Genomic DNA, 14053 nt, shown 5'->3' on the forward strand with positions numbered 1-14053 from the left:
GAGTTTTAAATTCTAATTTAATTTTAATTCGTAATTTGAGTAACTACACGTGGCCTGTGGCTGCCATATTGGCCGACAGCAGGGTAGCGTCTTGCATGGGCAGCTGTTGCTCTTTGAATTTGTGTATGTTTGCTTAAGAGACAACAAGAGTGTGCTGGACACTGGGAAATGTGGTCCAGGAGCAGTCACAGTCCCTACAGACTTCCCACAAATTACCGTAATGCAAAAGTGAGAATGTGGAATGTCTCAGAGGAGACCCAGATGATAGCCTCTGGAATTCAGCGGAGATCCCTCGTGGTCCAGAGAGATGTTGCGGGGAGAGGGGTGGGACTGCGTAAGACTCCTCAAGGGCAATTAGTCAAACACCGAGATGAACTGATCCATCTGCGCTCTGCTGAAGAGCCCTTCTGGGATGTAAGTCCCCATCTGAGAGGCAGCTGGAGGGGACAGGGCCTGGCAGACTGGGGTTAATGCAGCCAGAGTTCAAGTTCTGGCTCTATTAGCAGTGAACACTTGGGAGAGTTCCTTCACTCACCGACTCTCGTCAGTATAATAGTAATAGCATGAACCCATTGGGATGGTTTTAGGATTAAAAGAGATACTTGTGCAAAGCCTCAGCATACAGTAAGTGGTTGGAACAAACATACGCACAGAATCTTAGCTGCCAATTATGAGGACTCAGCTCTTTCCTCCTGGGGGGCACTGTGAGGCTTAGAGAGACTCAGGGAGACCCAGCCCCTCACCTTCACCTCGAATGAAGCTCTACCCTTCCCTGGGGGCTGAGTCTTCCTTTCTTGACACCCCTCAATGCTAGGGCTGCCCAGGGTGCCGGAGACCAGCCACAGAAAGAAGCCCTGCCAGGTTAAGTGAATCGAGGGGAGCTAGACATTTCCCACCGGCTTGATGAAGCTACTCTCCGGATTCATTCCCTACCGCTGGGAATCAGCAGCACATCTTGCAACCAGCGTGGCTGAAAACAGACATCTTGGATAGATTCTACCTGACATCTTAGTTGGCGGCCAATCAGCTGTGCCCTGGCTACCCTAGTGCCACCTCATGGGTCCATTACATCGGGCTGTAGCTTGATAAATCTGATTTAGCCATGAGCCAGAGCAAAAGGAAAGAGTGAACCGTTTGCAGAAGGCGGGGCCTCATGTCCAGGTGTAGCACTTAGGAAGTACTCATTACATCCAGGATGACACAGATGCACGGGAGCCAGGTCGAGGGTCCTGGGAGGAGGCAGAGGCCCAGCAGAGGATCTGTTGCCTGGCACCCCTTCTTTACCCTCAGGAGATGAGCCCCTCACCCCCAGCAATCCAGCCTCAGGGAGTTCTTTGTAGCCGTGGGGCTCTGCCCCTCCTACCACAGGACCTTTGCACACACTGCCCATGCTGTCTAGAATCCTCTCCACCTGCTGAACTCCCATCCACCCAGGCCTCACCTTCTTTTCTATGTTAAATCCCCATGTGAAAAGATATGAAAAGCCCTCTGACTACCAGCTTACCTCTGCTGTCAAGACTTACTATGATTGTCTGGCTGTGGTGGCTCACACCTGTAATCCCAGCACTCTGGGAGGCCGGTGTTGAGGGGGATCACTTGAGCTCAGGAGTTCAAGATCAGCCTGGCAACACAGTGAAACCTCTACCAAAAAATAAATAAATAAAAATTAATCAGGTGTGGTGACATGCCTGTAGTCCCAGCTACTCAGGAGGCTGAGGTGGGAGGATTGCTTGAGCCCAGGATATTGAGGCTTCAGTGACCTATGATCCTGCCACTGCACTCCAGCCTGGGTGACAGAGCAAGACTTCATTTCAAAAGAAAAAAAAAAAAAGAGAGAGACTTAGACCACAATGACACTTGGCGGAGACACTTGATGGATTATTTAATTCATGTCTGTCTTCCCCACCAAGGGGATAGTGGTTGGGCAGGATTTTTTCACCCGTTTGTCCCCAGCATCTAGCTCAGGGACTGCCTGCCTGCCTGGGATGGTCTTCCCCCAGGTCTTCGCAAGGCTGGTTCCTCAGAATTTAGGTCTCAGCTCAAACATCCTCAAGGATCCCCCACCCTCTACTTGAAATCCCGATCACACTTGTCACTATCTGAAATCAATCACCCTGGCCACTGGTGTGTTTCTTATCTCCCTTCATGACCTGTGTAAGTTCTCTCACTGGATCTCCAGCACCAAGGACCGGCCCTGGTTCCCAGGAGGATTGGCTAATACAGTATCTGTGGTCAGCCTAGAGAAACTGGCGGTCCCCAGTCTGTCTTTTAGCGTCTTCTAACTTTCTCGTGTCCTCCCCATGTAATACACACTTCCAGAGTGCTCAGCCCCTGCCGACATGAGCAATGGGCAGGGCGTCCGACTGGGTTCCTGCCCCATGAGAAGCACACAGCCTGGTTTGTGGAGGTGGGGCTCCATCAGGGCTGTTCGGATACCTGAGTGGAGCCCACAGACCAGCCCCTACCTTGTGTGGTTAGGCCTGTGCTAGGAAGGCCCATCTGTGTGCCATGACCTTGGAACTCGACGTGAGATCGCTGGACCAGCAGCAGCACCTGGAAGCTTGTTGGAAATGCTGATCTCAGGTGGGACTCCAGAATTCCCACACTGCACCTGCACTCCCCAAATACCTCCCCACCAGACGATCTGAGGGCTTGGGGCAGCCCGAGGAGCACCTGCCAGGCTGCCTGGGGTCCCACCGCTAGAGATCCAGCCCAGCAATCTGAAGATGTAAGTGCCCCCAGGAGGAGTGACAGAGTGACACAAATGACACAAGGGGAGGGGACTTGTCAGGTGTCCCCTCCTACTGCAAGTTCCCAGGGCAGAAGGCAATGCCCCCACAGGGACTTTTCTAGACACTCCGAGTGCACCTGAATTGCATTTTGAGTGATGCTACCTGCTAAGGTAAATCCTATGCTGGGAGGTGGGAGGAGGGGAGTTCACTAACATTGCAGGCGGGGCGAGGGTTGGGAGAGTGTGTAATTGTGAGGATGAGCCTGGAATTTGGAGGGAGATGAACTGGGTTCGGGTCCCTGCCCCAGGATGTCTTAGCTTTACAAAGCTGGGCAAGCCCCTCCACCTTTCCAATCTCAGCTTCTCCATCTATGAAATGGGTTCATAATCTCACAAAGAGGCTGCTGGCAACACTAAATGAGAAAACACAGAAAAAAGCCCCCTCCGCCATAAAGTGCTGTGCAGTAGTATTTATTGTTACAGTGTTAAAATTCACTCTCGGGGAAGTGATTTGGGGCCACGGCCCTAGGAACCGCGTCTTTGTTCAGAGCCATCCCATTTCCTCCGCAGCCACAAAAGGCCTGCGTGTGTCAGGGCTCGGGAGATTCTCCTCGCTGGCCAGCCATCGGCAAGAATGCCAGACTCAGAGGCTGCCATTGCCCACAGGGTTTCTTCTCCTTTCCATTCACAGCAGGAAGAGCCCTCCGGAGCCTCGGAATGCAGAGTGGAAGTGGTGGTGCCCAGGACGCGTGGGCTCTGATGGGAAGGGGAAGGTGGGCCTGAGCATGTGCCTTCTTCCCCCCAGGTTTGAGAGGCCTGGGTGCCCCTGGAGGGAATGCTGAGGTCACCTCTGGCCAAACCTTCCTGTTCTGCCAGGACCCAGCCCTGTTCAGTGACGTCAAGCTTTTGGATCCCTGTTCTGGGGCCCTCCTCCCTGGCCGGGCTGTGTAGAGACGCCCTTCTCTCCACTTTACTGGGTCCAGATTATTGTGTGGCTTCTCCCCTCCTCTGCAGCCTGAGGTCTGAAAACAGCGATGCTGACAGACAGACAGACAGATTTCTCAAAGAAAGGTCCCGCTCAGCCAAGGACAAAGGGGCCTCGCAGAGGCTCCTGGGGGTGAGAAAGCTGAGAGTCTACCGGGCAGGTGCCCTCTGCACCCACAGATACAGGCTGCAACAGCTTTCCAAGAAGCACATCCACTTCGTCCCCAGGTCCGGATGCCACATCGCCCTGCAGGGACCAAGACCACACTCGGGCTGCTCGGACAGGATGTAGCGGGCCACTGTCCTGGAGCTGGCCCCTCTGTAGCCTGTGACAATCAACTCGAGTCTCTCTGCCAAGTCTCCGCCTTCTGTTCTTGTCCACCCTTGAAGCAGAGTTGATATTTTGGGTTTTTCCAGCAGACAAAGCTCACCCAATCTGACACTGTGGAGGTTGTTAATTTAACAACCAACCCATCCTCATGTTGAGAAACCAGCTCCAAATGCTCATCTGGCTGTCAGGAATGGGGAGCCTCATGGATGAAAGAGGGATATGATGGCATAATTTAAACCAAAAGAGACATTGGCGATTGCCCGTGTTGCCCCAGGCCTGCTGGCCTCCTGCTGTGAATGTTTCATGTAATTCCATCTCTGCCAGTGACCCCCAGTTGTCCACTTGTCCCCAGCAAGATCGAACCATGTAAGTGGCCATTTCTGACAACTTGGGTGAACGTTGGCTTCACATCATCAGCTCTGCGTTCAAGTGCCCTGCTACGATTCTGGCTCACTCTGCAGGAATAAGTGCCTGCCTGGGCGTGCTGCCATTGCTGCCTCCCAAAAGGCAGATTCTGGGGTCCCAGCTCATCCAGGCTAGATGTGGCTTGGGAGTGACCTGTGGCACCAGGTTGGAGGGAGGTCTCACCTCTCCTTTCTGAACTGTGGATTGCGGCTTCAGGATCCTATGAATGAGGCTGAATGTCATGAAGATAATGGAATTTGGAGTCTCAACAAAGCCAAGCCACATGCCAGAGATTCGCCACCTGGGGCCCAGGATCAGAAGTGTGTCCTTAGGAGGCCAAACATCCACCTGTCTACCAGCTAGACATTTGGTCTCAGATAGCAAGAAAGGCTGTGGTTAGGGGGAACACCATGGTCTTCGGCATGAGAGAGGTGTAATTCTCAAGTTCATCAGAGCTCAGCTTCCCCCATGAGAGGAAACAATTTGCCAGGTTGAAGAACACATGCTTTGAGGGTTCTCAGAGGCCGACACCTGTTGTGCGTCTTGGAAACTCAAGCCCCAGTGCAAACGGCCTCAAAGGAGATCAAGCATCATGGTTCCAACAAGAGACTCGCTTTGATACCCGATGTGTAAGTAGAACAGCAATGCATCCGTCCTTCCCTAATCATCACGTGGCTGTCATCCGGTCAATGAACTCAATCCCGAAGGCTTGGGTCAAACTGGTTTTCAAGGCTGTGCTCATGGGATTTATATGTTTCTTGAGCCCTGTTGGGGGCCTCTTGGCAGGTCTGAACATTAAACATTTCTTTTCCTCCTTTTGCACACTGCTCCAACCAAAACAGTTGGAGAGAACTAGCTCTATGTCATTTCTGTGTTGTAAATGGGAAGTTAGCTACCCCATAACTTCCCATTGTCTCCTGAGAGGTTACAAAGTGTGTTACAGATATTAGCAAGTGTTAATCCTCATGATGTCCCTGGGAGGGAACCAGAAGTATCATAGATGAAGACATTGAGGCACAGAGAGGTGAGGCCACTGGGAAGAAGCCACACAGCATAACAGTGGCAGGTCAAGAAAAGGGCTGGGGTTCTCGCCACCAACACCGAATGATTTTGCTCTGCGGAGTTTGTGTCTCGGTTAGGACATTGGTGAGCTATGTCACCTATGTTTCAGGTGACAGGGACATCACAACAAAGGTTTGTTGGGTTAACAATGTCAAGCATTTCCCTGCCCTAGACCCCAAACTCATCGCCACACTCCATACCATTGTCATTGGGTTCAACAAAGCCAAGTCACAGGCCAGAGATTCACCATATGGGGCCATCGGTCATCCCTGATCCTGTTGTCCCAATAGCTTTCATTCTGGTGATAGGATATCTGCATCTCCTAGAAATGTGGCTGCTAAGCCCCACCCCTGCACAGATCATTCACCGGCCCCCCACTCAGGGTAGCCACTCCTGGGTGGATCAGCGAACAGCTCTTCCATACGTCCACCCCCATGTGTCACAGAGCTTTTCAGGTGGAAGGAAAGACCAGCCCCCATTTTGCATTCTCCCAAGAGAGATTCAGCGAGACAAGTCAGGACCCAAGTTCTCAGTCAAGGAGGGTAGGGATGCTGCAGCCGAGAGTCCCCCAACCCCCGCCCCGTCCGATGTCTTAGCAAGAGGCAGCACTTCCTGCACCGGCTCTGCCAATGCACTGGGTGCTGGTGTGTGGGGTTGGGGTCTCCGTGTTCCCCTAGAAGGGTGTTTTGGGAAACTGTGGACCTCTTCCCACCTTGGCAGCTCAGTTTAAGGCTCCAGGGACTGCTTGGCTGCTCCAGTGATGGTCACTCTGAGGTGGAGCCTGTGTATCCTGGATGGAGGCAGGGCTGGACACTGTGACAGGTCCTCTGGGCCAATCTCCAGTTAAGCAGGAAAGTCCGTGGCCCACCCAAGACAGGTGGGCTGGTATCTTCTCTCTCCTGGGAGCTGTGGAGCTGAAACTACACAGTCTGTTGGGATATTGCCCAGGAGCAGGGGACATCCTCAGCCTGCGGCTGCTATGTACAGTGGGAACGGCACCTGGGGCCATCTGGCTTCTCTTCCTTCCTGGGTCTGTCACATAGGGTCTGGTGGAGCCACCAGGTCCTTACACATTGGTGACCTCCAGGCTGTTGTAGCCTTCCAGACGGCACTGTTCCAGCCTGCTCTGGGCGTCATCGTCTCCGCAGTCTTCGTTTTGAAGAGAGCCATAGTCATCATGGAAATCGGGATCTTTGCTGCTGAAGCCCCTTCCTATCTTCCCCAGGGGCAGCTGAGAAGACAAGAATGTGATCAAAGGACAGGAAGAAGAGAAACAGGAATTAAGAATGAAGTTCTGGGAAAGGTCTCCAATTCTAATTGCTGTGTGATTGAGTAACTCACTTAACCTGTGTGTGCTCCCCCTATTAGTAATAATACTCCCTGCTCAGGGAGGCTGAGGGGAGTCTGTGAATGACCATTAGGGGAGAGCTTTGTGTCCCCCCGCCCCCGGAAGGATTCAGCTGGTTACCAAGGTGAGGACAAATATCATCGGTCTGATTATTCCTGATTCACAAAAGCCTCCTTCTTTCCTCCTTGGTGGGTGGAGAGTTGAGGAAGTGTGTCCTGAAGACTACCTGTGAGAATGTCTGAGCAGGCCCGTGAGGTCTGACTGCACTCCCAGTCAAGGAGGAATATTCTAGACACCTGGTGTGGCTGATTGTGCGTTTTGGAGACTCATAGACCCAGGTTCAGATCCCTGCTCTGCCACTTCCCAGCTGTGTGACCTTGGACAAGTCACTTCTCCTCTCTGAGCCCATTTTCTCAGCTACAAAATGGGAATAGTAGTTTCTAACTCCCAGGTTTGTTGTAAAAAGTAAAGTCCCACCAGTCTGGCCAACATGGTGAAACCCAGCCTCTCCTAAAAATACAAAAATTAGCTGGCCGTGGTAGCGAGCTCCTGTAGTCCCTGCTACTCAGGAGGTTGAGGCATGAGAATCACTTGAACCTAGGAAGCAAAGGTTGCAGTGAGCTGAGATTGTGCCACTGCACTCCAGCCTGAAAGACAGAGTGAGACCCTGTCTCAAAAAAAAAAAAAAAAAAAAAAAAAGTCAAGTCCCATCTGCAAAGCACATAACAAGTGCTTGCACTGAGTAAATACTTGATGACTAGTAACTATTATTATCACACACAGTAGGCCTTCAAAATACCTCTCTTAACTATTATTATCACACACAGTAGGCCTTCAAAATACCTCTCTTAACTATTATTATCACACACAGTAGGCCTTCAAAATACCTCTCTCTTAACTGTTATCACACACAGTAGGCCTTCAAAATACCTCTCTCTTAACTGATATTACACACAGTAGGCCTTCAAAATACCTCTCTCTTAACTATTATTATCACACACAGTAGGCCTTCAAAATACTTCTCTCTTAACTGTTATTATCACACACAGTAGGCCTTCAAAATACCTCTCTTAACTATTATTATCACACACAGTAGGCCTTCAAAATACCTCTCTCTTAACTGTTATTATCACACACAGTAGGCCTTCAAAATACCTCTCTCTTAACTGTTATTATCACACACAGTAGGCCTTCAAAATACCTCTCTCTTAACTGTTATTATCACACACAGTAGGCCTTCAAAATACCCCTCTCTTAACTATTATTATCACACACAGTAGGCCTTCAAAAATACTTCTCTCTTATTGCACACATCTCTGTGTTAAAGTAGTCACATTAGTGCTTTGTAACTCTTTATTTGACTGCGTTTCTTTCCAGACCAGTGTTTCCCGATCTTCTTTTTTTATTATTATTGCTCCCTAAGGAGACTTTTTAGACAGTTTTTTCCTAATTGCACCCCTGCTGTGAAATTTTAATGCCACAGACATACTACGCCTCTGCTTGTGTACCATATGTACATTTGTGCTTTTACATAGAAAGAATAAGAATTTTTGCCACTGCCTCCACCCCCAACCTCCACCAAAACAAATTTTCACTCCTTTGGGGGCAATATTAGTCCCAATTACTAGAATGCATGTTCTAGAATGGAGCTTCTTAAGGGTAAGGTGGCAATGTATTCACGTTTATGAATGAATGGGGATCATGCATTCTTCAAATGGAAGACGTTTTGGATTACCCAGTTCTGCCATCTGTGTCTGTGCATTTCCACTGAGGAATCTGTGTCAGTTGGAGTCTGTGCAATCGGACCTGAATTGCATGTGTTTTCATACTGTTTGGTTGGAATCACCAGAGGTTCATCTTTGCTATTGGTCAGGTCACTAAAGTTCCAAATTGAAATCAGTGATCGGGGCTCAGAGTTTGGGGCTGCGCTGGAACCCTCTGGGCAGCCTGGCTGAATGCAGGATCCACCTCACCCCAGAGATCTCCTTTTCCAGGAGGCCAAGGTGGGTCCCAGAATCTGCATGTTCAGTAATAGTCCCAGGTGACTCTGATGCAGGCGGGTGAGACCTGCATTTTGAGATCCAGGCGCTACTCGAAGCCCTGCGGGGGCTTTGTGCACTGCACCCAAAGCATCGTGAAGGTTCCTTGAAGGTACGTCCTGGATGCCCCCGTGACCCGGCCTGGCACTCCACCTTCACACGCCAACACAGGAGCCACAGAGCTCCTGGGAGGAGGAAAAAAGACCTGCAGCTGGGAGGAGAAAAAAAGACCTTTCCCGAGCGTGCAGGACCCACAGGCAAACCCGTCGAGTGACTTACCCGGCCAGCTTTGTACTTGAGGCCGCTGCTGTTCTCCTCCTTTCCTGCCCGTGTGACGCTGGAGGCCCTGCCAGGGGGCGTTCCAAAACGCTCAGCCTCCCGGATGCCTGTGGAGCTGGGGAGAGGCCCATTTTGAGTCAGCAAGGGAGGCTCAGTCACTTCCCCAGAGACATACACACGTCCATTGGTGACAATGACCAGAGCTGCTGAGACCGACTGATTACCTCTCACATGCCATCCTTGTGCTCAGCACTTAAGAAGTGTGATTCTCACAACATGCCTGGGACTTGGGACTGCCAGCCCAGCATTATGGACAAGGGAAAAGAGGCCAGAGACAGCAAGCAATTTGCCCAAGACGACACAGCTGTAAGCGACAGAAACAGGCCTCCGATACTCCAAAGTCTTGCTCTTAACTCTTCGGTGTACTGCGAACCTTACTGCAGCAGACTCGAGATGAGTATCTCAGCATGATAGCTAATTAGCTGTGCTTGGAGAAGCATGAGGAGTCTCCCCTGCTCAGAATTTGCAATCTGTGTCGCCCACCTGACTTTCTGCCTGAAATTGCCCCCATGACTCCCTTCTTTGTGCAAAAGCATTGAAGCTTCTGTTAGAATAGGATTTGGCCAACTACAGCCTGCCTGCAGGTCAAATCCAGCTGGCAGACTGATTGTATAAATAAAGTTTTATTGGAACTCAGCTGTGCCCATTTGCTTGCGTGTTGTCTATGGCTGCTGTCTTGCTATAAGGACAGAGTTGTAGACTTTTGACAGAGATCATATGGCTCTCAGATCCTAACATATTCACTATCTGGCCTTTCACAGAAAAAGTCTGCATATCAATGCTGTGGATAAACAGAGTTGGGACGAGAGGCCTGGCCTGGAGCCAGAAGTCACCACGGAGGTAGACTCATTAAAAGAAATGAAACTTCTAGGCCGGGCATGGTGGCTCACGCCTGTAATCCCAGCACCGTGGGAGGCCAAGGCGTGTGGATCACTTGAGGCCGGGAGTTTGAGACCAGCCTGGTCAACATGGCAAAAACCCACCTCTACTAAAAATACAAAAAAAAATTAGCTGGGCATGGTGGTGCACACCTGTAATCCCAGTTACTCGGAGGCTAAGGTTGAACCTCAGGAGAATCACTTGAACCTGGGAGGTGGAGGTTGCAGTGAGCTGAGATCGTGCCACTGCACTCCAGCACAAGACCCTGTTTCAAAAAAAAAAAAAAAAAAAAAAAAAAAGAACCTTCTAGCATCCTTTAAGCTGCCTCAGAGAAGTTCTTCGTCTTCTGGGGCAAATTTTGCTGAGAAAGTTCAAGGGAGGGGAGTGGTGTGTAGGAGACAGCACTGATTGAATGGCAAATGAGCTACGTTCTCAAACCCACGGGTTCCACAGGCTTCCACATAACAGGGAGGCCCTTGCTCAGTGGTGGGTCAGGAAATGAGGTCTTCATGAATGGCGCCCCTCTCCTCCACCTGGAGACGAGATTCCCCAGGTCTGGTAGGGAAGCAGCTGTAATTGCAGAAGCCACAAAATGTAAACTCAGGCAGCTGGCTGTTTGCTCTCTGGTACAGAGGGGTGCTGGAGCCCCAGCTCATGGAACACGAGCAGTCAAATGAGCCTGGGAGAGCCTCAGGGGTCCCATCTCTTATTTTCACTGAAGAAGAGACAGAAGACCAAAGAGGGGGTATGTCTTGTCTGAAGATACACAAGACACCCAGTGGCAGGGGTGGAAAATGAACTTGGGCCTCTGGGATCAAGGTCTAGACCACGGCCTTCCCACCTTGGGATTTAGGGTAGGACAGTGGTCGTACGTGTGGGCTCCGTGTCAGCAGCCTGGCTTGATGCCTTAGCATAGCCTGGGCTGTGTGCTGAGCAGAGTGGGGTTAATAACAGAACTTCCTCCTCAGGTCACTGTGAGGACTAAATGAGGGGATACACACAAATACACACACACACAAACACATATGCACACACGAAAACATATACACACAAATACACACACACACAAATACACACACATACATATACACATATACACACACATACACACAAACACACATATACACACAAACACATATGCACATACACAAATATACACATAAACACATACAAACACAAACACACAAATATGTACACAAACACAAACACATATGTGCACACACATACACAAATAGACACATGCACACACAAATACACACACATACACACAAACATACACACATACAATATGCACACACACAAATACACACAAATACATACACAAATACACACATATATATACACATGCACACACACATATACACACACAAGCACACATACACATATACATATATACACACATACACAAACACACACAAACATACACAAATACCACCTAAACATGCACACATACACAACACACATATGCACACACATACACAAATACACAGACACACAAATACACACACACAAATACATACACACATACATATACACACATACACAAGCATACACACACGCATACACATATATACACACATACACAAAAGCACACACATACACAAACACCACCTACACATACACACATACACACACACATATACACACATACACAAACATACACACACATACACACAAACACACAAATACATACACACACCCATACACAAACATACACACACACATACACACAAGCACACACACATGCACATACACACATATATACACACACACACAAATACACACATACACAAACATACACAAACATCACATACACATACATACATACACCTACAACACACATATACACACACATACACAAACACACGTATACACACAGACACACAAAAGTACAAACACACACATATGCATAAACACACATACACACAGATAATACACACATATACACACAAACACACATACACAAACATATACATACACACATATACACACAAACACATATACACACATATAAATACACAAACATACAAATACACACATATCTACACACACACACACACATACCCATACATATACACACACACAAATATTAAGCTCTGTGTAACAATAGCAAGAGTAATTGCTACAATTACATCTTACTGTGGCCAACCAAGGCTTTGGGGACACAAACCTGGTCGGAGTTCCTGCTCAGCCGTTCCCTCCATATGTTCTGGTGCAAGTAGAACACCTTACTGGGCCTCAGTTTCCTTATCTGTACAATAAAGTCCAGTAAGCAGCCCTCGTCTTTTTTCTTCTCTGAGCAAGGGTCTCGCTCTGTTGTCCAGGCTGGAGTGCAGTGGTGTAATCTTGGCTTACTGGGCTCAGGTGATCCTCCCACCTCAGCCTCCCAAGCAGTTGGGACTACAGGTGCATGCCACCACACTCAGCTAATTTTTGTATTTTTGGTAGAGACAGGGTTTTGCCATGTTGTCCAGCTCCTGGGCTCACGTGATCTACTGGCCTTGACCTCCCAAACTGCTGGGATTACAAGTGTGAGCCACTGTGCCTGGCCAGCCCTGGTCTAAACAACTACCCTATCCATAGAAAGTGGTTGTCTTTCTGTAGACAGAGAAGTACGGCATGACCTTGGCCTCCACTGTGCCAAAATATCCTCCCTCCTCATTTTTTCCCCAGTGGCTGAAATTCCCCCATCTAGGCCTTTGGATTAAATCCCATGAAAACATAAAAGCTCCAGGGATAAGCCAAGCACAGGGCCAAGGTCTTTGGAAGCTTTGAACTGACCTGTTAAGTATTTCTAGTCACTTAGACCTCGAGGAAATGGTACATTGGAAGGAGAACTTTTGATGAGGGAATGTTGTGGAGAATGGCGCATTGCACTGGAATCTCCTGAGTCAATGCAGGGCACCCCGGGCACTAAATCGGCATCGTGGTGCAGGAAGGAAGGTTGGGGAGTGAGAGTCAGCCTCTGCCAGCTGGGCCAGCTTGAACATTGAGTCTCAACCCATTAACCAAGGATTTACAAGGCTGGAGAGGCACAAGACGCTGTGCTGGAGAAAATGAATGGAAAGGAAAGAGTACTCGAGGGCCACACTGTGTGCTGGGCACACCGTCAGCTCCTTGCCACGGTGGCTGAGCAAACCCTCTGCAAAGCCCTGGGAAGAAGGGGTGATCATCCTTACTGCAAGCTGAAAAAACCGTGGCTCAGAGAAGGTAAAGGTTTTCGCCTAAAATCACACCGATGATGGTGGAGGAGCCAGAACGCAGCCTCAAAGGCCCCGCTGGGCCCCATCGCACACAGGCCCACGCCTCTGGGCACTGAGCTGGTCCAGTGATGGGTCAGGGATGGTTTGAGGGCGGGGTGGGGCAGAATCTCATATAAGCTCAACGTGTCCTTCCACCCGCATTCGGGTGGCCTGCTGAGTGACCGGAGAATAAATGTTTTCCATCACCCGTGTCTTGGGAAGCCTGTCGGCCAAGGAGGTGGGACAGGTGACAAGGTTCTCTTATTCTTTGTGTTTGAGGGTCAAGTCTATTTGAGTTTGTAATGGAATTGTTCTTCTCCATTGAAAAGCTAACGAGAACGCTGGAGCAAACTGACAGAAGGGGACTCCCAGGCAGCTACTCCAGGGAAATCGTTGACTGCATGGAGATTCTTCTGTCTCCAGATGAAGGCAGGGGCAGAAGCTCTCAGTTCCTGCTGGGCATCTATGTATCAAGCAGGCTGCATACAATTTGCCTCCCTGAACCTTTGGAACAAAGCTACAAGGTCGGTATGAGTCATATTCCCGTATTATAGAGGAAGAAACTGAGGCTCAGAGAGGTAAGACCTAAAACCACTAGCTCATGTTCAACACAGCAAGAAAGCAGTGATGCTGGGACTCGAACCCACATTGCAGCCATTGCCCTGCAGAGGAGGAATGGGAGGCAGCAGTGGT

At 49.5% G+C, this 14053-nt stretch overlaps 1 protein-coding gene across 3 annotated transcripts in view; it reads right to left on the reverse strand.

The window, feature by feature from the left end:
- Positions 1–3186: 3186 nt before the first annotated feature.
- KAZN (kazrin, periplakin interacting protein) overlaps positions 3187–14053 on the reverse strand; it is a 1227887-nt gene continuing 1217020 nt past the window's right edge. For all 3 annotated transcript variants that reach the window (XM_005544737.5, XM_065529711.1, XM_015452645.3), the window contains 2 exons: positions 9180–9294; positions 3187–6744 (listed from right to left, as the gene is read on the reverse strand). In XM_005544737.5, coding sequence (XP_005544794.2) covers positions 6580–6744; positions 9180–9294 — 280 coding nt within the window. In that variant the 3' untranslated portion in view covers positions 3187–6579. The remainder of the gene's footprint in view (positions 6745–9179; positions 9295–14053) is intronic.

Source organism: Macaca fascicularis, chromosome 1 (genome assembly GCF_037993035.2).
Source record: "Macaca fascicularis isolate 582-1 chromosome 1, T2T-MFA8v1.1".
In the NCBI taxonomy this organism is placed as follows: Eukaryota; Metazoa; Chordata; class Mammalia; order Primates; family Cercopithecidae; genus Macaca; species Macaca fascicularis.